Consider the following 24,247-nt stretch of genomic DNA (forward strand, 5'->3'; position numbering starts at 1 on the left):
TGCCAGTCAAGATAGTTATTTGTTTTATTTGGTTATTGTTCAACAACAAAGTTCAGTACTTTCCAGGTGGAGCTTTGAACTGTCCCTCTGGTTCCCTCCCTTGTCAATAATAAAAAGGTAATGAAGAAAAATCCTGTACTTTTAGAGACCTAAAACCTCATTTATGCTAACAAGCTTCAATTGCAAGTTAATGTTACAATATTTCTTCATGGGTGCGAGGAGGACTGAGGCGAGACCCCTCCAGTGTCTGAAGATGGCTGTCCACAACCACCAGTAAAACAAAAAGCCAGTGTTGAAAAACGCACAGTTTACAATAAAAAAGTAGAAACCAATTCAATTCCCTTTTGTTACGAATATAAAGTTTCTTGTAAATATGTACAGTCCTTTGAGCTATTTCTATAGCAGGAAGCATTTCACAAACAAGACACAAGATATACACTTTCAGGACTCAACAAGCCCATTTCTGAGGTCTTGAAGATCTTCCATGAGATGCAAAGATTTAAAGACTGATCTCAGTGACCTTTCAAAATATTCAGACCAGGAGACAAAAACTTTCAGCAAATTTCCTGCCAAATCATCTGACTGAAAATAACCCAACAGACAAGAGAACAGAATACAATATTCATGAAACTCGCCAAAGGACACTGACAAGGCATTGGAATTTTGATGGGTTATTCTAGAACAGGTTAGCACAGGCTTGCAAGGGACTAGCAGAAGTTAAGTGTGGCTCCAAGGGAAGATTGGATGCAGTTTTGCTCTTTCCAGTTGTAAAGAACATGGTTGTTCACTTAGAATGTTGCTATTGCAGAGTGAATGGTCAAAACCCGCTTTGAAAATCATTTGCTCTCTGCTTCATGTTCACAGCAGAAGAGAATAGGAAGCAATAAAAGGCTCGAGGTCAAACACGGGGAAGCGAAGGTGTGTCAGCGACTGCCAAAGCTGCTCCCTGTGGGTGTCCTGTGCCAAGACACCGGATCTGATTGCACGACAAGCTACAGCTCAAGGGAGGAGCCAGCCCGGGCTGCTCCCCCTGGGGAGCTGAGGCTGGCAGGACTCATTGCTGAAGAGACCATGTCCAGTGCTGAGAGGAGAACACAAGTGTGACTGTAATTCTTGTCATAGAATAAGGCTTGTTAACTCTTCGGTGCCTAATTTCCAGAGTAATTAACGGCTATTTTGCAGCGTGATCTAAAGGTTTCAGTTAATTTACAAGTGAGGTACAATACACTACTCAGCAAAGCAACCTAAAAGGAGAGAGCCAGTGATGGTGCAGCAGCATGCAGTGAACTGTCATGCAGAAGACCTGGATAAAGTCTTACAACCCAGTAGCTTATAGGTAATGCACTTTGTCTTAGGGCCGGGCAGGGGCGTTGGTTAAAGCAGGGGTCTTCCCTCCCCATCAGAGCTGCTCTAAAGCGATTTTAGTGAGAACAAAATAACTTTCAGAAGTGGCAGGTGAACAGGCTAATCAGAAGAAATTTTTCTTGTGTTCTGTGGAGAATATCCAACCACAGCTCCTATTGAAAGACTCACTCACCTTGGCCCTTCTGTTTCCAGGCCATCAGGGGATCCCAGCACGTCTCAGAACTATGACCAACTCTCTGTTAAGGGGTGCTAACCACAGTGATGACCTGGGGTAGGACACGAGTCCCATTTCCTGGATGAACTACTAGGGACTAAAGTGGATACAAAAAGTTCATGAACTGCTTGAAAGAGTAACAGTAGTACAAAGTGCAAAAACAGGAGTGCAGGAAAGTGCAGAGAAATTAACTGAGCTGCAAACGGTCTTGGAAAGCGTCACGGCTCCCACTGCGGAGTGAGCTTTGGCCCAGGAATGCTGTTTGGGAACTGGGCTGCAGACAGATGGAGTGCATATACTCAGTATATTTCCTTTTTTTCCTGCAGGTCAAGATGAGTAACTTTGTCTAGCTGAGACTTACACTGAAGACTGGTCCCAGACCTGGCAAGGAAATAAAAGGACAAGTTACAAGTGACAGGTGTTTCTCTTCCAGGCACGAGGTGCTGGCAGCAGTACATCACCTGCTGCTCCCACAGAGCCAGGGCTCCTGTCATCCACAAACACTGACAAAAGCAGGCACTGTCAGCATCACCCTGAGCACAGCAATCTCCCACATTGCCTGCTCCAGACATCGTTCCCCTTCAAATCCCCTATCACTTGTTAGTAAATGCACCTTTGCTTTCAGCCCATTCTAGCATCAAGCATCTTTTGTAGTGCCAGAACCAGCCCAGGGCAGGTGGTCACAGGGCCAGTGCATGACACCACGTGGGCTCTGTTCCAACAGAGTTTGAGGAGCAGGGGGGTGAGATTTGATCTGCTCTTGTGCTTTTCAGTGCCACCAGCCCTTCTGCAATACCTACGAGCCTCTTCCTGAGAACAGACACGTTCTGCAGGCTCCTGACTTACCTTATTGACTTGAGCAAGAGGAGTTCTGGTCCCACTCACAGGCACCCTCCCTCGGCTGCTGTCCTCGAAGAGTCGTCCTGGGGAGCGCTCCCTGCGCGTGCTCAGCAGCCGGCCCGGAGATTTCTCCCTCTCCAGAGGCCTCCCCGGGGACTTGTCCCTGCGCAGCTCCGTGCGGCCCTCGCGGTACCGGTGAGGGGTGCTGGGCTCCCGGGGGTGGCTGGGCCCTTCCAGGGGCCCTGGGCTGGAGGCCACCCTCTTGGTGATGTGCTCGTTGTACGTGGGAGGGCCTCTCTTGTTCGGGCTGCTGTCATTCAAAAATAATTGATGCGAACCGCTGAGTGACAAAAACCTCCCGTTACATTTTCTTTTAGCAAAAATGTAACTTTTCCCCCAGCACCCTTGGGGTGAGAAGCATCAGCCCCTCCCTGAGTCCAGATGGAAAATGCAGAGATAATTTGGCAGCTGGAGTATCCATCACATGAGCCACACTGGCAAAGTGCCTTCATGAATTGCCAGTGTAAGTCACTTGCATGGAACAACACCTTTTCATACACTCCAGCATATGCTTTTCCATATAAAAATACACTCAAATTTGATACATATATTTTCACACAAATTTCTGTACCTCAGGGATATTCAGGCCAGGCTGGGATGAACTACAAGCCCCATTTCTCAGTGTCCTGTGCACACAGTTGCACTATCGGCCCCAGTATTTAATTACCTGTGTACCACATCACAACTTCCCAGCACCATCTCCCTAAAGCAGACTCATTATTCGATAGAAAGGGGCTTTTGCTTTACAGCTTGTTACAGCCAATCCAGTGTTATGTCAGTGAAATGTTTGGTGTTATATCAAGAGTATCTCAGCTCAGAAAGCTTTGAAGCCAGAGCTCTATCACAACATCAAAGCAAACCAGCACAAGGTCACAAAGCATTTGTGGAGATTATCCCCATCTTCCTAGAGCTGATGTGTGTTTCCTTGTGGATGTTAAGCCATTAGAGACTCTATTCCAGCATCACAGTAAGTGACTGTCACAGGAGCTTGTTCCCACAGCAGGGGAAAAGGCAGCAGGAGGGAAGTTTTCTCCTGAGGCGCTCGGGGACTGTAACACCCCGACGTCCCCGTACCTGCGCGTGGCAGAGGAGCCTCTGTGGTGCTGCTGCTGCTGCTGCTGCTGCTGCTCGTTGTTGGTCTCCTTCACCAGATTGCCCTTACAGCAGATCACCCTTAGCTTGTCTTGGTAGGAGGAGGCCAAGTAGATCGCTCCAGAGGAGATTGCAGGCCCGAGGTACCGCGGGTTTGGGATCTCCAAGTGGGCTCGTGCTGGAGTTCTGGGGAAAATTGCAGGAAAAATTCTTTACAGTGGCAGCACAGTACCTCTTCCTGGCAAATCCATGTATTCCTGCAAAACAGGCTGTTCAAAGGAATGAAAAAGAGAACAACTTACCCTAGAGAAGCTCGTGCCTGAATCTCGATCACTTCAAGGGAATTGAAGTGGGTCACGAACAGATAGGGCTCCCTGTAGGCTGGAGGAGCAGCACAAAGGCAGGAAAAAACACAAAATCCATTCTCTATTAAAAACTTCTAAAACACAACAGCAAGCACAAGAGAGGCTGACAGCCCTGTGGGAAAACTAAGGAATACATTTTATGTAATGACACAGACACCATCAGTAAAGGGGGAGATGCAAGCTTAAAGAATTGTTGCTTTGAAACTGTATCTCAAGAACTTTACTAACCAAAGTATCATGAAAAAGGCATTAAAGCCAGACTATTAACTGAACAAAATCCTATAAGGCAGTGCAAAAGGCCTGAGGGAGCCATGCTGCCCTCATATATTCTTCACTATTTCAGAAACTTGGAGCATTGTTAAAAATTCCACTAGCAAGCTCAATCAGTGTCAGACCAGGAACATTAAGGAAATGGAACTTTGGTTTAGTTGTCCTTAAATTGCTTATATTTCAGAGGGTTTGCCATCTGGATTTATAATAAGCTTAAATCGTGGGATAAAGCTCCATAGTTTCTGAAAGAATTGGGAAGGGAAAAGGAGACAGAAGAGCTGAGTGCAGAGTACCCATTCTACAAGGATGCTTCCTGGTTTTAATAATCCCCATAATCCAAGGGATTGTCCCTCAACACCTACCAAAAGCTAAGGGCAAGCGGTTCCATTTCAGGTCGTCTGTCCTACTGCGTCTTCCATAGGAATCCACAAAGACACCAAACTCTGCCAAGAGAAGTCACATCAGGTCATGAGCATCTGCCTGAATTTTATTCATTTATTTCTGAAGGGACAAAGACAGTTGTTTCCAAGCTTTTTAATCAGGGAACATCTTGCAAATCCCATATTGCCATGAATTACACCTAATGCCATGGAATTGGCTAGATGTAGGAATACTGCCAGGCCAAAAGGTGCTGCAATTCCACATCTCTTTGTTCCAGCTAAACTAAGGTCATTATTTAATCTACAGTTGGGAAGGAGATTCCTACCATTACTCACCCAAAATTACTGCTAGAGGGCTTTAGAAGGTTTGTGCATTCCCATGACAGTATACAAGAGGGCAACAAAAGCAGCTGTACAAAAAAATAACACCCTCTTACTTAATCACCAGAAGGTTAAAAAGTCTCATCTGTCTGCATGGAAACCAGACAAAGCCCAAGTCTGAGAGCCCCTGAACGTCTTATCATGGTAATCAAACACCTGTTTGCACTTAACAGACTGCTGCAGTCCTTCCCTGAGGCCCAGAAATCTATGTGCAACAACTGATCCACCAGGCACGGAGAGCTTTCAAGCCTAAGCAGGTTCAACAGTAAGTGCTGCCAAAATTCAACAGCATTTGGGTACCTTCTGCAGCTCGGAGAACAGGAGTAGTGCAACACCTGCACAACCATCCACCACTTACCATGGAAACACAGCAGATACTCCTCCCTCTGCCCTGCTGGGTTCACTTGGATGATGCTGACTGGGAAACTGTTGGTGGAAGCAGCAAACACAGCAGAGGCCAAAGTGTGGTCATTTTTATCCAAAAACTCTGCAAAGGGAATGGAGAAAAACACTTTGATTTGCACCAACTTTTTTTCCTAAACTGCTCTCGAAAAGCCCTACAAAAGAACCTGTGGAGCTGCTTGGAGCATTTCTCAGGAATTATCTCCTACCCTCCAGTGTGTACTGCTTCATCTCAATTTCATAGAACTTGTTGGTTCCAATGATGATGCTGTAAGTGGTCAAATGGATGCAGCTGCAAGGCTCAGAGGTTTCAATCTCCTGGAAAAAAGGACAGTATGGACAGATATTAATCCCCTGTACCAGCTTACAGATAACACTGAGTCTGGAAAGTTGTATATTGCTACATTTATCTTTACTAAAGGGAGAGGTGGCAACCTCAAAGACCCTATCAGTCTCTCAAAAGCATGTGGACAAAAACTCTAGCTAAAAGAAAGTTTTGTGATGCTTGAATGTAGACTTGCATATCAACCCGCCCCGAGGGAGATCCTCTTCCTTTTGGAAGAATATATTGTTCTGGAAGATGTTCTTCTGCCCTGCAGCTCAGTTTTCTGGAGCAGTAGTGAACAGTTCCTTGTTTACAGTAGGTCACAGCCAATTTTCCTTCCTTCCTTGTACATTACAGAAAGATGTCCACCAAGACCTGCCTTGTGACTGAAGAGCTGGGATAGCTCTGCAGGTTAGCCTGACACAACACACAGATCCCCAGATCTTCTAAGGACAAGATTCCTTGCATAAATCCTACTTTATCTGGAAATTTAGTTGGCAGAAAAGAAAAACATATTCTGGGCTTGCTGCCATCTTGTTAGGATCTAACTGCAGTTGTCTGGATTAGTGGACACAAGGAAAACCTGCCCTTTAGAACACACCATTGCATGTTGTGCATGCAAGCCCTTGTAGACATTCCAGGAGTGCTGGCATCCCTGTTGCTTCCCCAGATCTCCATCATTCATGGAGAGGCTCCTCCTCTCCTGAGGAGGCCAGAGCTGCATGACTGCCCACTGCCTCCCTCCAGCAGTGTCCATGGAGCACTCAGGGATAACAGCCTCAATCACACTGGAAAATGGACTGGTGCCTGCAAAGTCACCTGCAGAACCTCCCAGGGAGATGCACTTTGACTGGAGCATCCTTTAATTTGTGAATAGGAAAGGACATGAGTTTCTGGGTGCCAGCCTGTTTTAAGGCAGGTGGTGTTTAAACTTTTTGTCCTGAGGAGAGATCTCTGAGTGTATGATTACAGCTCAGTCCAATATCTCAAAAAATCACAGTTCTGTTCTGCATCTCTCCAAAAATGCCAACTCTTATTAAAGGAAATTGCTGCCTACTCCACTTTGAGTCAGTGCACAGTGCAATTTGTTATCATTTTAGCTGGCAAACAAATTTTCTCATGCACACAGAAAGATTTTAGATGTTTGCTCCAAAGCAAAGGCTTAGAGCACTATGTGAATTAACCTCAGCTACAGCAGAGAGGTACTGAACTCACCTTTCTGATACAGAACTTGCTCAAGCTCTCGTTGTACCGCAAAACCACCACTTTATTGGGCATGGCTGCACAGATACAAAGACTGTTCTCAACCTGTAAGGAAGATAACAAGCATAGTTCAGAATGGCAGTAAAATAAATTCTATTGCTGAGCATGTGAAACGGATCCGAGAACCTCTTGCCACAAAAAGAACTTCGCAGAGATAAGCAAGTACATTTTATTAATAGGGTAATTATTGTGAATTCATGAAATAATGAAAAGCCTCTTCACATTCTCAAAAAAGAACGTGAATTTAAATGGCTTCTATGATTTCTTTTATGCTTGAAAGACGTTAATAAAAAATGAGAAGGTTTTCCATAGAAAAGGAATTGACAAATTGAAATAGGTTAGGTCTACATTTTAACCCCTGAAACTTATCTTAAGCATCACTTTGAAATGAATGGTGTTCAGTTGGTTACCATAGTAGTCCACAGAAGTAACTGTTAACGAGAATTTTTGCTGTGATTAAATGCTCCATACCAAAACCAGTAATCTGTGTAAATGTCTAGAATTAAAGTGACACAAACACATAAGGAAATTTGCTAGCCTGGAAGCATTCAAGAACAAAGACTGGACAGAATTCACTAGTTAAAAATCTCAAAATTGCAGTCAATAGTGAGGAGGCAGTAGTACCATGCTGTGCTGAATTTCTTACTTTCTAGCAGTTTAAGCTATACCACCATGGCATCCTGACTGAATTGATCCACATTAGCAGCAAATCCCCCATTCTGTGTCCAGCTCAGTCTCTCTTCAGCCCATACATTCTTCTTATTTGAAGAAAAATATTCAGAGCAAGAATATAGACCTTGGATATATTGCCAGTGGAATAAAGATGCTGATTTGTTAATATTAAACTCAGAGCAGCCTAAGGGGTGGTCTGGGGGCACGAGGGAGCTGTAACTTACTTTTCCAGCAGCAAAAAGGTGGCATCCTTTGACAGCCTCAAAGACATTTGGTGAGACATCAGGCTGGGCTGGGAGGTGAGACTGGGCTAGAGACTGCTTCACTTTCTTTACATCAACAAGACACAGAGCCCTTTCTTCTCCTGGAAACAAAAAAAGTACATTTCATCAAGGGAGAACTCCCTATTCTCTACAGAAGTCTTACCTAAGCAGCAGCTCATTGTTACAGGCTGTTACTGTGGAAACAGTCACAAGGTACCATGTAGGATTCATTCCATATTATTCCTATTCAAACTGAAAGAGAAAACTTACAAAAACCCAACCCCACAACAGGCAGTAAATCCACCAGGAGAACAACCATTCCCTGCATGGATTATTACTGTTGCTGAAGTCTAGCAGAACACAGTAATTGTGGCCTCATTAAGACACTATTCAAAATTAGCCAGGAAGTTTTATTTTGCCCTTCAGATCTTCTTAAAGTACAAGATGTTTTAATCACTCTGTGCCAACAGAACTGGCAAGGGATTTCCAAGAACTGCCCTAATGAATTGCATTACAGCCCAAGGCCAATTCTTCTCAGAAGTCCAGTGACAGACTAACACAACCTTCTCATTATATGTGAGATTTGATTTGTTCTCTACTCCCCTGACACAAATAAACCATGGACATCTTAAACCCTTACCAGGAAAAAAAAAAAAACAAACACAAAACTAGCAGAACGAGAGAATTTATTTTCCATTCCCTACAAATGTCATATAGATACTTGATAATTTGGGCTTTCAGATGAAGATACACCCTAATGTTCAGCATGCCTACATCCGTGTGGGAAGGATTATCTCTGGAAAACCACAGATGGAGAGATTAAAGCTAGTGTTCCTATCATAAAGAAATCTTAAATCATGACAGGAGTCCCAGCTTTGTTACAGGGCAAAAGAAGATAAGAGTTAGCCCTGTGTCCCAGTGATCACATAGCGGTCCTCAAATAGTTAATTACCTTAAAAAGGTTATGCAATAATTAGGAAAATATGTTCACTGATTAGCTCAACACTTTTTAAATTGAACTTAAAATGACGACTGACTTCTAACCTGGAAATGTTTTGTCCCTGGCTCTGAAATCAGTTTCTCATGAAGGTTTAACTGAGTGCTCATTCACATAATCCCTTACCAGCCAGCCCCAGACAAGACTGTGTTCATCATAGCAAGTCACTCCTGCCAATTTGCTGATAAAAAAGCCTGGAGCAAATCCAAAGGCAGGCAGGACCTGGCAGCACAAAGCCACTGCAGGGCCAGTGGGAACACACAGCCCTGTACCTGCTATCATGAGCAGCTTCTCCAGATCCTTGATGAGGTGAATTTGGAAGACAGCTCCCATTCCTGGGATGTGCGTTAAGGAATTCTTCAGTACATTCAGGGCATAGAGACCTTCTTCTGCACCCACCAGTACTACCTACAACAGGGGAAAAAATAGCTCTACGTGAGGAGAGCAAGGAATGCACCAACAGCAACTTGGGTGATACTCTTTAGCAGCGAAGAGAAAAACCAAACCCACAAACAAGTGCATAATTACAGATATTGCAATCAAGGTACCGTTTCCCTGAATCAATTATCCACTACTGAGAAAGCCCCAAGTGCATGTGACCATTACCTGGTCACTGAAGGGCATTGTGCAATTTATATCCAAACGGTCTTCACCCTCCAGCTTCAGCAGGGAGTTCCCCAGCAGTTTCTGCAAATGACAAAAATAATTTTTGTTGTTTGAGTTAATCTTCGTCTCCTTATCTGTGAGTATTTTAACAATGTAAGGTCATCATTTCAGACAGGCAAAGAGCTTGGCAAAGATTTCTTTTTCTCAGAAAGCTAAAAGTTGCAGGGATGCCTCCTACAAAAAAATTAGTAAACTTTTATCTACCGTAGACACAGTAAGGCAAACTGATCAGAATTATCCTAAATTCAGACAGAACCCGTTGTTGTCTCTATCCTTTCCATTTTCCCCAACCTCATACAAGAGAGCAGTGGAATTTTCCAAGGGGAAGGAGTAAAGAAATGTATAAAAGTTGGTGGGAGCATGTATTTTTCTCAGAGACAAAAGAAATGTGAGCCTGAGGAAAAAAAGAGTATTTCCTGCAGTCAGATATTCCCTACCTCCAGAGCTAATGTTCTCTTATGCAATGCCTCAGAATCCAACCTCCCTTTACCAGAAAAAATAGAGTTATCAGTGGAACAGTGTGAGAAAGGCTCTCCATAACTTAAACAAATCTGTTTAACCTCTTATTAGGAATAAAACTTAAACAAAAAGTACACACCCATACACACCTCCCCCCAGCAAGAAACATAAAATCTCTGACTCTCTAAGAATGGGAGGGGACGGAGGTTTCGCTTCTTTTAAGGTTTGCTCGTTCCATGTGGTACCTCCTTATGAGATTGGATTTAAACCGTGCCCTAACTGCTCTTCCTTTCTCTGCCAGAACTACAGAGATATTTTGGGATTCTCTTACTACACTCCTCAAGTCTAAAGAAGGGTGTTGTAATACACAGCATCAGTCTCACAGTGAACTGGCTCCTGGTGCTCAAATCAAAAGGCAGAAGCAATAACTTACCTTCAGTTAAACCTCAGCATGTCAAATACCGAAAAAATATTTTTCAAAACTCTGCTCCCTCCCAGAATATTTTATTATTAAATGAAACTTTTATACTCACAGCATCAGCCTCAGCTTTTTCTCTGGAAACTCTCCCACCTGCCACTATTGATTCCAGTGCTGTGACCCAGCGCTGTTTGTCAGGGAAGCTGGGTGCTAACAGGTAGAGTGTTCTACCAGGCCAGCAAGTGGTGTGTGGATGAGACTCCAATTTTAGGATATATGGCACATCTGAGATGTTATATAGATAGAATAAGACTTAGATTAGTTTTTGGAATATTGTCAGTGGACTTAAAATCAACACCTTTCAGCCTCATTGGAGAGAAGTTGTATTTATCATGACGTACCATGGCAATTTACACACTGGTTTCTCCTTTACAGGTCCTGCACAGGCTAGCTACTTTCACCTAAATATTAGCTGGATGTATGCAATCCATACATACAAGGCTGTTTTTAACTCAACAAAAATAATTTCTTGCCTTTTATTCAAAAGAGAAAGAAATTCCGTTGTGGAAAAACAAAACAAAACCAAACCAGCCACTTGACTAAAGTTTTCCCTGTACTGATTAAGAAAAATTTGTAAAAATTGGTTATGGAAACCTTTGTTTTTAACAGTCTGTATCCTTTAATGTAACAGTCAAGACATACAGAATCTTATCCATCAGTTCTGTTCAGTACATACAAATCAGCACATCAACATTTTTTCATAATAAGAGACTGTATACACCCCACAGCATTTCTAAGTTAATGGCTTTGTGGTCAGAGCACAATGGTGGTAGGAGTTATGACACATCACAGTTAATAGAGAAGAAATTTCAGTAAACCGAGTGTTAATGCTACAAATCTCTTAAATTTACTTCCATTTGGGTTGATGACTATATTAACCACAGTTCTACCACGACAGAAGCAACAGCCTGGGTGTAACTAGATCTGGAGTGCTGAGCTACTCCCCGAATTCAGATGGAGGTAAATTACAGCGTTACACAATGAAAGCTCGAGGGAGAAAATTCTGTTCAGCCGAACAAGGCTAACTGATGGCAAGCAAGATGAAATCCATTTGACCTCATCTATGTAAGATTCTCACCTGTCTTTGCTGTATTGGTAAGCTCAGTAGCTCCTACAGCTCCATGAACAGTTACATCACCATCAGGAAGGCAGAGCTCAAATTCCTCCAGAGGCCTCTGTCCAGCTGCAGGAGAATGGGGAGACAGATTAGGAATGGACAAACAGGTAACAAGAAAATAACTGTGACAGCAAAAGGAATGTGGATGCACACTGGACGTTTTCACAGGTGGATTATTATGACATGCCAGCCAATAAAATGGCTAAGGGTGTAGAAAAAATAATGTTGCTTTATCACTGAAGATTAAGCAAAATTTAAATTATACAGCCATAGCAAGCAGTAATAATCTTTAAGCCTCTCAACCCACCAACTAGTATCTGAAGATTAAAATATATGTTCTTGCTGGAAATTCTAAGTTACCTTCTCTTGCTTCTGCATCATAAATGAGCACTTTGGTTCCTTCCAGGACAATATACTTCCTGTCCCAGCCCTGTTGCCCACGTTTATTATTCCTGAGGAAAATAAGCACACAGCCAGGTTGGACTTTCTGCTTGGATTCTACATAAAGCAAGCATGTAACTCCTATAAAAGAGAAATTTCAGTGGTAGCAATTGTAATTACAGTGGTGGTAACTGCAATGCCCACGTAATGGGCCTGTACCAATTATCTCATTGTAAGAGCCAGGGTAATATAAGGCCAAGTATTTCAGCACCTGACACGGCACCAGGATTCCTGTTTTTACCTTGGCACTTTCATCCACCCTTCAAGACGCAGACTGGTGCTTGGCTCCTTCAGCTGCAGGCCAGGGGAATTCATCTTATCCCGGCAGAACGCTTCCGAGAAGTGCGTGGCATATTCTGCTGGCAGCCCACAAGTAGCTGGCAAGCAAGTTGAGCATTTTGGGTGACACATCACTTGGCATTCTGACAAGAGGACAGGGAAAAACTTCTGTTAAATGACCAAAAAAATAAAAATAAAAATCATGACACAGCTGTCTCAGCTTCTAACACACAAATCCCAGCTTCGCCAAGGTTCCCCTTCCACTCCAAACCACCAGATGTTTCCTGAATGTTTGCACCAAGCAGAGTCTTCACACTCGGTCTCTTTCCCTGTTCTAGATGGCTGATGCCTTCTCCCACCCCAAGCTGTGCAGTGTTTTGCCCTTACCCAGACACTTGGAGGCCTGCCTGCCGAAGTGCACCGTGTCCAGGCACACGGCACACTTGGTGGCCCTCATGTTGAGCCCCACGTTGAAGCGATGGGGGATGTTGTGGTGCATTCGCTCCTTCAGGCGCCGGCTGTACTCTGCGAGGGACAAAACTCATCAGCAGGGGAAAAACAAAATCAATAAATTGACAGATAGAAAAAGAGGAGCCGAGCAGGAGCCTACCCTCTGGTGTGGAGGATTCCTTCCTGCGGCTGGAGGGGGGAGCCAGCAGACTGATGGGCGTGGGCTGGTGCTCTGGGGAGCGCACTATGGCAGACATGATGATCTGCTGCCTGGCTGTGGCCGGGGTGGAGGGGTGAGGGTGGTCGGATATTTTCCGATGAGCAGCTACAGACAAGACAAATGTCCCTGGTTAACATGACCAACGTGGCACTCTGGTTCCTTGCAGGGCTCTGTGTGACCAGCCTGCAGTTACAGCCCACAAAATCAAGCGTAGCCTGATTGTAACTTCACAGCAGTGGCAATAATTAAACAACAAATGTTATTGCTAGAGTGGCACACAATTAAAGGCACGTTTTCAGACCAAAAATGCGTGCCTCCCTCCAGATTAACCTTTTCTGTTAACCCCTACCTTCTTCACGAGCAGATCTGAGTTCAATGCGTGTTTTCTGTAGAGCCTCCTCCAGCTCAGCAGAACGAGCCTTCTCCTTCTCCAGTGCCACTTTCAGCTCATTGTATTGCAGGGGAACCTGTGTGGGTAAAGAAGGGTCCTCTTTCCGCCGACTAAACAGGCCCTAGCAACAGAAACACACAGACAACTCCTAACTCCTAGCAAGAGATGGCTTAATCTAGGCAAAGTGACACTCGCTAGTGGCAGTCCGGCCAGAGGGCCTAATGGCAATTCTGTTATGTGTAAGGATGGATTTTTAGTTCATATTGGCACTGGAGAGAAAAATGTCAAGATATGGATTAATTTAAAGAGGGACTTACATTACCTGTTAGTACTCACACCTGGAGTTTCCGAAAGCATCTAAACAGAGGATCTCAAAATACGTGGTTAAAATTAAATCACTTCATTCAAAATGACAGCACAGCTTATGACAAAGATGTGACACAAGTCACATCACCTGACTGATCAGTCCTATGCTGTGACTACAGGACAACCACTCTTGATACACAATAGGCTCGTATACATATACATACTTACCATGAAAAAAAAACGCTTAAAATTCTGTATTCCTACAGCCTCACTGAGGTGTAGCTACCAGGTTGTAACCTAAGTATTCTAGGAAGAACAAAATACCAGAAAAGCCACAAAGAACACATTCTGCCTAGTAAAGTTTGTGTTCACCAACTCAGAACAGTCTAAAATGAGGACAACATTTTGTTACACAAAGAAAGATAGAATATTAAGAATACACAGCACGTAACTAATTACAAAACCATTTAATTCCATGCCTCTCAAACCTTCTTCACCCACCTTTTTCTTTTTTGCTGGTTGGTCCATCTTTGCCTGCAGGAAATCAATGAGTTTAGTTTGCTGAGAAATAGTGCCCTCCATTTTCACTTTTTCATGGGAATAGAGAACCTGTGAATCACACACAGATGCAAGAAATTTCATCTTAACAGAAGAAACAAACAAATAACTCAACAGTAAAACAGAGCTAAAAAATACCATAAAGACCATAAAAAATACCATTTCACACAGAAACTGACATCCTAAAGCCTCACTGGGAATGAGGCAGGGCACTGCCCTGCTTCCTCATCCTCACCTGAATGTTTTCCAGCTGATATTCCAGGTCACTTCTTTCAGTCTTCAGAAGATCTGCTCGGTCCAGAGCCTCTTGCAGACCTTGAGTCAGGCGGAAGATGTGATTCTTCTGCAGATCCATTTGCTGCTGCAGCTTTGCCTGCTGTTGAAAGGAAAACAAAGGCCAGTGTTTTGGGTTTGTTGTCTTCTTGTTTGTAAGGAAAAGCTATTAAATGTTGTAACTTCTTGTAAAATGATCATCATTGCAGAACTTATAAATAAACACACAATTCTTCAAAAGCTGGAAAATTACAATACTGTACAAGATTCCTTTCAGAATGCATTGTGATTAAACAAGCATTTCTGTGTATTTATATTAATCTGTAGCAACACCATTTTCTCTGTACAACTACCAGAAGCCACCTCAGTACTTCATAAAAATAAAACTATAAACTTTACTATAAACCCAGACAGTCATAGTCACATGAGAAGGAAAATAATGACCAGCTGTTTACATCTTTGTCTCCAATTAACAGCAGAGGGCACATGACAAAATACTCCTAATTCTTTTAGGATTTACACTTTCTTGACAAGAAAGTCCCTGACTAGGAAAACCACGAACACTCTTATGTCACAAAGCAAGAGCCAGAAATCTTTTGTGGTGATGCATAAAGGAATAGGCAACCTGTCAGTACCCCAAGGATACCAGAAACCTCTAATTGCCCTAACTGTCCATAAACACCCCTGAAATCCTCCTCTAGAACCTCTTTCCCCACCACCCAGAACTGACTGCCTGCATTCGATTACTCCCTGATATGGTGCAGGTGTGTGACCTTGGTTCCAAATCCTGTGACCCAAATTAATGCTGAAAAGAGCTGTGAGAAGCCCCACCTGTGGCCTCCAGGTGTGCACCCTCAGCATGTTGGCTCCAGAGCTGGTTTTAAGCTATGGCCCTTGGCCTTGGCCTGGTCAGAGCTGTGTCTGGGTACCGACCTGGCCTTACAGACCTGACCTAGAACCTTCAGCAAATCTGCCCTGATCCTCTTGTTCAGGTCCTGTGGGCTTGAGCCTGCAGGCTGCAAGGTCCTGAGCCTGGCATGCTGTCCCCCGTGGCTGCCAGCTCCCCTGCTCCTGAGGAGCAGCTCGCTTTTACTGCTCCCTGACATGGCCACACACTCAGACAACTTTTAAGTGAAAACAACTCCCCCAACTTGATTAATCTCCCCAGTTATACAGAAGGATGGATGTGTAGCTCTTATTCACACAACCTCCCCTCCTCAAGATGTGGAACCTTCTGAAGTTCTAACATGAATCTCCAAGGTTACCTCCTCCAGAAGCCTCTGCTTGAGCTCCCTTTCTGTCTCAAGCTTCTGCTGTAAACTGCGGGCGTTCATCTCCAGCATGGCGTGCTTCTTCTCCAGGTCATTGAGCTGGGAAAGAGGGTCAGAACAGCATTGAACACTAATAAATATAGTTCCACAGTCTTAAAATCCAACTTCACCAAGCACATGCTGAAAAAAAAAATGATAAAATTAGACTTCGGTTTCTGGGGAAAAACCAGCCAAAAGACATTTTGGCTTGTTTAAATGCAGATACCAAGTTATTGAAGGACTTCATTCCAGGCATCATAGGCTGCTGTCTGCTTTAGTCTTTTTCAAAGAAAATCTGAGGTCTTCAGCTTGAAGATAGAATTCTATTCTATGCCCTCCAGACTTTTTAATTTGTCTCTATAATATCTTGAAAAAAGCTGCTCAAGGCCACATTTCTAAAAGTACTACCAGTGGAAAAGTATTTAATCTAATTATTAAAGTCCAGGATTGAAAGTTACTTACCTTATCAGAAAGGCTCTCTGCTTTGAGTTTTTGTTCCTTGAGTGCTTGCTGCAGGGCCAGAATCTCTGCCTTGTGTTCCTTGACAGCCAGTTCTACCACCTGGCGAGACTCGGTAATACGCTGATCTGCTCTCACTCTGCATTAAAATGGAAAATAATGTTACCTAACTCCTTGCAGGCTTGACCTCTCCCGAGCAGGCAGTGGCATCAATAACTCTTTCAGGGGTTGCCTCAAATTCAAGATGTTACATTAGAAAGCCAGACTGTTTGCTGCAACACTTTTATATTATATAACCCTGTTCCTCCCCTTGCTAGAGCTACAGCCTTAAAAATTTCAAGACCCCACAGGAACAGTCAGGAGCAAAGACAATTTTTCCATAAAATAAAATAAAAGACAAGAAATCAAGACATTTTATAAATTACAATGATAAATACCACTCCCCTTGAATCGTTCACTTGCAAAGAAACAAAAGGAACAATATCAGTGATGACTATTAACTAATAAACCATTTTTAGAACTACCTCACAAGATTTTATATTTAGCTCCAACTCCCATATCCTATGCTAAATATAATTTTTGCACTAGCTTCTATAGAGCATTTTCATAAAAGTTAATAAAAGGGAAGGACGGGAGAAAGACCTGCTCTGTTTCTCAGTATCCAGCATCCTCTGCAACTCTCTAACTCGACATTCAAACTGGGACTTCTCATCCCCTAGAACATTTCTCCATGCTTCCCACTGGCGCTCTTTCTCCAGGAGTTCATCATTCAGGGCCTCCAAGTCCATTACTTGCTCTTCCAGCATCGTACATGTTGTCTTCAAGGCCTCCATAGTCTAAAAATAAATCCTCCTATCAATTCTCACATCCCACATCAAGCGTGCACTTTCAGCTTCAGCCTTACCATTTCGATTACAGTACATGCAAATCGGCAGCGAACAGGAGCTGGGAAATCACAGCCCATTTATTTCAAGGTTCCTGTACATTCACTTGTGATCCCTGATAATCTCAGGTTGGTCTCATCATGAACATTTCCAGATTTCCAGGGCCACAAAATTAAAATGAGTAATTCTAAATGACAATGGCTTCAGAGTGTAGGATTGATAAATAAAATTGTGTAAAAACACGATGGGAAATACCAAAAGTTTCCATTCTCTCAACTGCCCTGGGAAGGAAGGCTTAAATGCCACTGCCCTCAGAAGCATCACTTCTTATGGGTTTCTAGATGTAAAAGGAATTTTTGCCAGCCCCCACAAAGAGCTCCTGGCCCAGACTGAGAGAGCCTTACTTGTTTCTGGCTGGTCAGCTGCATCTCCCTCTCAGTGATCTCTCGGCGGAGATGATCGACTTCGCTCCGCAGCTGGACAACCTCGTCGTTGGCCCCTGAGGCCTCGTCAAGTTGTTTGGACAGGAAGAAATTCTGGTTGTTCAGCTCTGCATTGTCTTCAGTGAGCTGGTTCAGCTGCTCTTCCAAATCTGAAATCACCTAGAAAGAAAAAAAAATTACATGTGAGCGAGCACAGGTTTTTGAAGAAGCATTCTCACACATTCATTGCCAAGCTTTTACATTTTTCTAATGCAAACAAATGGGCAGTATTATAGTGGTAGATATTTGTGCATAGTAATGTACTTGGGTTAGGAGTAGAGTTTTGTGTCTTAGAGAAAATAGCTTGTTTTTTTTTAAATCTGGTTCAGAGCATAAATATGCTGCAATGCAATTTGTTGTTTGAGAGACCTGTCATAGCTAAAGCAATGGATTGGGAGCCAGGAGCTCTGGCTGGATTCTCAGCTCTGCTGCTGACTTACAGTGACCTTTTGCCAAAGCACTTCACCTTTTTTTTTTGCCTCAATCTCCCCTGAGTGCATTGAGGCTAATTACTCTCAGAAAGGCTTCCAAAGTGTTTAAAAAAAAAAGTGTATCGAAAAAAAGTGTTTTGAAGAAAACAGACCAAGAGGTGCAGTGGAGGCAGGTCAACCTGATGGATATCCCTGGGAATTGCTTACATTGTTATTTATAACACTGGGTATAACCAGGAAAGGCAGGAAAATGTTAAGAAAATACATTCTATCAAAGTAACAGCATTATGGATGGCAGCTGAGTTCACACGAGGGAAGAAACCAGTGTGGCAACACAACACAGAAAATCACTGAAAAGCAAAAACTCAACAAGGCCATTGCCAAAGTGGAAGCAACCATTTGTTCAATCAACATTAACTAAAAGCTTTAAACCACAGTCCCCTCCAATTGAAAGACAAATATAAACAATGGTGGACCATTTTCACAGTTGGTTTCATGAATGAAAGGCTTGAACACTGGGTGGATGAATATGTACCTCCTCCTAACTCAAAACCAACATCACCACAACAGAAGAGAAAGAATCCTCAATATAATCTTGAAATCAGCTTAATAAAAAGAATTTCAGAAAGTGGTAAACTCTATACAATTCACATTCAACTCTTAAAACTATGTTCTAGAGGCTCTTTTGCCTGGATGCCAAAGAAAAGTGAATAAGATACTTCATAAAATGGGAAAAATTAAAATCTCAGAGCACAGTTGGCCACACATTCAAATTTAAATGTTCCAATTTCCTACACAAGCCAAGGACTTAAATATCTAAAGCAGTAGAGGATAGAGCACACAGCTCTTCTCAGCTCTCTGGAAAGATGACAACCATTTCTTTTTGAAGAATCTGTAATGCATATTTTGGCAGCCTTTTACCGTGCCTCTCCTAGATCTAAATTAACAGTATTTGGTTTTTAAACTGTGAGCAGAAAAAGTCCAACAGCCATTACTCCCTGCTGGGTGAAGGGGAGTTCCTGCCACCCATATGTTCAGGGTCAGATCAAGATGATTCACACTTCAAAACACAACATTTCTGAAGAAATCTGATCATGTGCTTGTTTCTAAGCACTCTCACTGCCCCATTCAAAATACACATTTTCCTCTGCATTGTTTGCACCAAGCTTTCAGAGGGGGCAGCCTGTGTCGTAAGGACACGTTAGTGCCTATACTGCTACAGAAATAAGAACTTTGATATGTTTATACAAACAAAAAGGAGCAAAAGAACATTTGTTTTTACAGTGTTTTACCTACTGCTCTTACAACAGCTGAGATCTCTGCTAACTGCCAGATAAGAAACTCACTTTTGCTTCCATTTGTTTTAATTTTATGTTTAACCACACCATGTATCTAGGCAGTTTCAAGATATATTTTATACATTCATGGTTTCTTCCACATCTATTTTAGATACTAGTACAAGTAATTTCTACCAAAAAATATTAAGCTAGTTTTGAAATACAAGAAAACAGGGATGAGAGAAACTCAAAATGGATAAAGTAATATGCAGAGTTGTTATGTCCAACTACTTAATTAATTATTAAAACTGGCTGTATTTCAAGTTGATTTTATTCCTTAAGGGCTGGAAGTTAAGCTTCCATTTTCTTTTATTCTAGGTTTTGAGATTTTGACTTCTTTCCCTGAATACAACTAAAATTAAACCAGATCATATTATATTTCATTGCTACATTTTATCTAGTAGGATATTTTTGGATAACTTCAGACAAATAACAAAGCAGTTAAGAAAGAAGGGTTCCAGAAGATGTGACATGATCCGTTTCCTTCCTCTGACAGTGTATTTACTGACAATTCCAGAACACCTTGGCTTAAATTCCAAATTTATAATAGCCTAGATAATGTAATCTAGATAGATAGATAAAATTCTTCTTTTAAAAAGAGAAAATTTGCTCCTCTTGGTAACAATCTTCCATTTTTCATGGGCAAAGGGGATGTTTGTTAACAATTCCAATTGCTACCTACAGCTATGTATAACCCAACAGGATTAGAGAGTTTATTAACAATATAAAGCCTAAAGTGTAATGGATAATAGTGATATAGGAAAATGGGATGTAGTGTAATATAAATGCCTGTCCTGGGGATCAACAAAAAAGAAAACACAGATAAAAAAAAAAACCCACATTTAATTGGAAATGTTGTCTTAGGCCTACATACATACAAACAACCTATACCAGAATCTTTTATCTGGAAAGAATCAATGGCTTTAGATATTTTTCTTTTCAGTTAAGGAAATCCCCAGGCAAAAAAAGAGCCCCAAAAAACCCCAAACCAACCAACCAACCCTGAGCTATTCTGAGGTAAATGTGAAGTAGATTAAAGGAAAGTCAATGAGAATATGCTATTATATCCTTTAGAAACCCATAATGTAATTAGAAAAATCTTTGCATTATAAGTTTATAAATTAACCAAACACTTGAAAGCTTGGAAAAGCAATTCTAGACAATCTAGACAGCCACTGCTTCTCTGCCACTGCATCACCACTCACAGAGCAACTGGAAGTTTCTCCTCTATTTATGCACATCTTCATCACAACTAATCCATAAAACAGAGGTATCATCTAACTCCAGAGATTGTTCACTGCACACCACATCTAAGCACACAGCTTATCTTTATCCTGATGCAGAGCACTGTATCTCATTTTCAAATATTGCAGAGCAACCCAAGCATAGCAGCTCCTCAGCAGAAGGGGCCGTATCCAGCATAATTCCCTCCTCACTGAACAGTCTGAGGAAAGCAAAGTATCCCCTCTAGTGAGACTGAGCAGATTCACAGCTGTGACCCCTGGTCCTACAAAACTCTCCAGCCATGGATCAAATCAAGTATCAGAGCAACAAACAGTCAGTGCCGTGATGATTTGGTTTGCATATCAGACAAAATGTACTGAATTTAATCCATATGCTCCACATATCAAAACCACTGGCACAATAATGAGGAAAAGGAGAAAATTGAGGAGTTTTATTTATATATTGGTAACTGCAGCTTGCAAACTTCCCCATACCCTATTCCTTCATGAAGGTGTCTCAGTTCTCAGATGCCATCAACAAACACGCAGAAAAATGCTAGGACACAGCAAGGGAAACTGTTTTGGGATGCTATCAGCAGTGTCTCATTTGGAGTTTAATGTAATTCCAGACTAATAGTGTTGCTCTATCCATTTCCACTCCTCCCCATCCCCACTAATCTTTACCAGAAAGCTACCTGTCAGAAGTAAATAGGAAACAAGAAAAAACTGTCTCTTAGCCCCAAATTATTATGAGGAGGAAGTGAGAGCAGACATCAGACTCCTTTTGTCTTTACCTACTCTCTGAGACAAAGCTTTTCAGGCAGAGAAATCCCAACACTGAGAGGCTCAGGCTCTCAAACAGGGCTGCAGATAAGATTCTGTTCCATCAATACCTAACAATGAATCCCTCACTTTCCTCCCCTCTCCATAGTCAGACATCTGTGCTTGAAACACACCTTAAACATGCATCTCAGTCTCCAAAAACTCATCATGGTTCATCTTGAGGGACACTGGGAGCTGCTGTGGTAGGACACTGCCCAGAGTGCATTCCTCTCCTTCACACAGCCAGCCAGGATTAAAACACCCAGCCCCTGTGTTCCTGTCCTAGGTCTCAGAAGATGAGCTGCCTCTCCCAAACAGGAGCCTCTTCTTCAAATGACAATGATGTTGTCCACAGTGAAGGTCTCATTAACATCTCTCATAGCAATGCCTTAGAAGTCTCTGATTTTTTTTTGTCAGGCTACAAAAACTACAAAGCTCCATTTCTGCCTGTAACTGGTATCTGCCATTATATTTTCTATGAAATGGGAATCAAGGATAACCCCTTCCACCCAACAGGAATGTTACTTTTCAAAAAAAAAATTAACAAAGCCATATAAAAGTTTTTGCCTGGGTATTAACCTCGTCACAGTGGGCAAGATTCCTTTACTCTGAAACATAATTTACCATCAAAGTAACATCTTTGGGTATTATTTTGGAAGTTCACAGAAACATAGATTATTCTCTTATGTCAACTTATTGAGCCAATGGGGAATCATGATCTTAGACTGAATTCAGCAGGAATTCACGCATAACTAAAATTATACCTTTCTAATGGGCTTGCAGATTTAATGCCTCAGTATCCAATCTCTTGCACAAGTGCAGATCAAGCCTGTTAATGTTTAAGACTGGAACACAAGATGATGACAAAAGAAACTCAAGAAGGGAAGATAAACCTTGTTTTTATTGGAGAAAACTTGAATAAATGGAAATGCAATATCCAATTGGTAATAAGAAATGCCACTCATTGCTAAAAGCAACAGCCTGTACCTGAAAAATCCAGATGATTCAGATGGTGGTTTTCTGGTATTTTACTAAGCTGAGTGCAAGGCTTTTATAGGACTCTTTCCTGCTAAATATTTAAAGGCTTTACTGCATGTTTACTGGAAGTTTCCTTTTGGAAACAATTCTATTATTATTTAGATAACTGAGTTGTATTTTTAACTTTAAATGTGTTACTGATCTCAGAACAAGCCATAATTCAGAGGTATCTGGAATCAACTGACAAATGTATATTTTCCTATTTAAAAATGCCTTTTATTTCTAGATCTTTCTTTGATTGCCTGGAAAAGACTTTTAACACTCAAATGGACCATTTATTTTGTAGAATAAACATAGGGGACTAGTTCTTCTCCCTCAACAGATTTGCTGGATGAGCTATCATTGTGGGAAGGTTGTGATATGACTCTGTGTGCCCACGAGCACATGTGTGTGTACAGCAGGTACCACAAGTTACAATTTTTGTTGCAATTACATATCCTACTATTTCTTGCTCTACAGAGAAAACAGGAGAAAGGAGAACTCAAAAACACCTCCTTGGTCAGAGACCTCAGTGAAAGGAAGAACAAGTGTGCAATGAGGATACAAGGAAAGCAGACACAGCCTTCTCTACAATCAGAAGCTGTGACCTTTGTGAAGCTAGAGAAACAGGAACAATACCAAAGAAAGTAGATTAAGTATTTTTATTTATCTTTTGAAGACTACAAAAGTACTGAAGTAATTCAATTTTTCAATATTTTTTCCTGTCTAATCTTATTTTCGTAATTCTTACGCTGTTAGGGCTTCTCAATAAGATCAAATAAAAAGTAATTCCCTACCAAAGTTTGCCAGACTAGTTCAAGGAGTTTGTGTCAGCTTAAAAAGGATCTCTCTTGAGAACTTCCTGAAAGAATAAATCCATTCTTTATCATGCTGTATAAGTAGCAGCATATTACAATTATTCCCTTGAAGTGTTGTTGGATTTTAAAAGGAGTATAAATTCTAATCACCTTCAAGTGGAGTCACACGGTCACCAAAAAGCACAGCCTGCATTATACTGGTACCATCAGATAAAAACAAGTTTGAAACATCTGGTGAAAGCAGTGTAATTAGCATTTCTTGACCCTCACTGGCAACAGAAGATTGCCCTGATTTCCTCATTCCTCAGGGCAGGATGGACAGCCAGGAGCAGTCATAACACACAACATGAAATTATCTTTCCATGGTCAATTAAATTATATATGCATTCTCCTGGGCTGGAAAGAGAATGTATGATGAGCATGTATTATTCATTTAGGAACTATTTAATTAATTTCTTATTGATGAGGATGTCTGATCCCACTTATCCCACTGAAGGGCCTTACAATGCACAACACTTTTACAAGTCCTTTGAAGCCCTTGACATTCTGGAAATGTTATGGGTCATTCTTCACTGCTGGAGCTTGTTCCCCACACTCAGAGCTGAACTGTCACTGGATAATGAGTTCCAGCTCTGCAAGGCAGCTGACCCTGCAGTCAACAGAGGCCACAGAGTTCCCACACCTGTTTTTTTCCTGCAAGGAGATAACAAAAGTGTTTTCACAGAAAGCTGTCACTCTGAATGAAAGGCAAGATCCAGAGCAACAGAAGATAGCTCTGGATGTAAGATCTGTGATGACACATAGGGAGCTAGACATTCCGTCTAAGAAAATGAGGAAGGGAACAGAAAGTGAAGTTTCTTGTGTAGGATTTCTTTTAGATAGAGGTTAAAACACTTTGGAAAGCTGTAATTCCTCTTTTCCTCCTATCTAGATATTC

The 24,247-nt window shown here is 42.0% G+C and overlaps 1 protein-coding gene across 15 annotated transcripts in view; it reads right to left on the reverse strand.

Annotated features, from left to right (window-relative positions):
* The window catches only part of CIT (citron rho-interacting serine/threonine kinase), a 68,219-nt gene continuing 43,972 nt past the window's right edge, over positions 1-24,247 (reverse strand). For 5 of the 15 annotated variants that reach the window (XM_088064849.1, XM_088064848.1, XM_088064850.1 and 2 more), the window contains 24 exons: positions 17,585-17,782; positions 16,939-17,132; positions 16,300-16,435; positions 15,793-15,897; positions 14,490-14,630; positions 14,198-14,305; positions 13,349-13,511; positions 12,940-13,104; positions 12,717-12,854; positions 12,292-12,472; positions 11,970-12,061; positions 11,571-11,675; positions 10,548-10,717; positions 9,496-9,576; positions 9,162-9,297; positions 7,854-7,993; positions 6,910-7,002; positions 5,579-5,687; positions 5,326-5,454; positions 4,569-4,649; positions 3,874-3,952; positions 3,554-3,757; positions 2,426-2,759; positions 1-1,960 (listed from right to left, as the gene is read on the reverse strand). In XM_088064849.1, the coding sequence (XP_087920975.1) occupies positions 1,937-1,960; positions 2,426-2,759; positions 3,554-3,757; positions 3,874-3,952; positions 4,569-4,649; positions 5,326-5,454; positions 5,579-5,687; positions 6,910-7,002; positions 7,854-7,993; positions 9,162-9,297; positions 9,496-9,576; positions 10,548-10,717; positions 11,571-11,675; positions 11,970-12,061; positions 12,292-12,472; positions 12,717-12,854; positions 12,940-13,104; positions 13,349-13,511; positions 14,198-14,305; positions 14,490-14,630; positions 15,793-15,897; positions 16,300-16,435; positions 16,939-17,132; positions 17,585-17,782 (3,306 nt within the window). In that variant the 3' untranslated portion in view covers positions 1-1,936. The remainder of the gene's footprint in view (positions 1,961-2,425; positions 2,760-3,553; positions 3,758-3,873; positions 3,953-4,568; positions 4,650-5,325; positions 5,455-5,578; positions 5,688-6,909; positions 7,003-7,853; positions 7,994-9,161; positions 9,298-9,495; positions 9,577-10,547; positions 10,718-11,570; positions 11,676-11,969; positions 12,062-12,291; positions 12,473-12,716; positions 12,855-12,939; positions 13,105-13,348; positions 13,512-14,197; positions 14,306-14,489; positions 14,631-15,792; positions 15,898-16,299; positions 16,436-16,938; positions 17,133-17,584; positions 17,783-24,247) is intronic. The other 10 variants (XM_088064859.1, XM_088064858.1, XM_014253979.2 and 7 more) reach the window with 5 other exon arrangements.

Source organism: Pseudopodoces humilis, chromosome 20, assembly GCF_049639895.1.
Source record: "Pseudopodoces humilis isolate 2021_Gansu_Grassland_sample_001 chromosome 20, ASM4963989v1, whole genome shotgun sequence".
Taxonomy (NCBI): Eukaryota; Metazoa; Chordata; class Aves; order Passeriformes; family Paridae; genus Pseudopodoces; species Pseudopodoces humilis.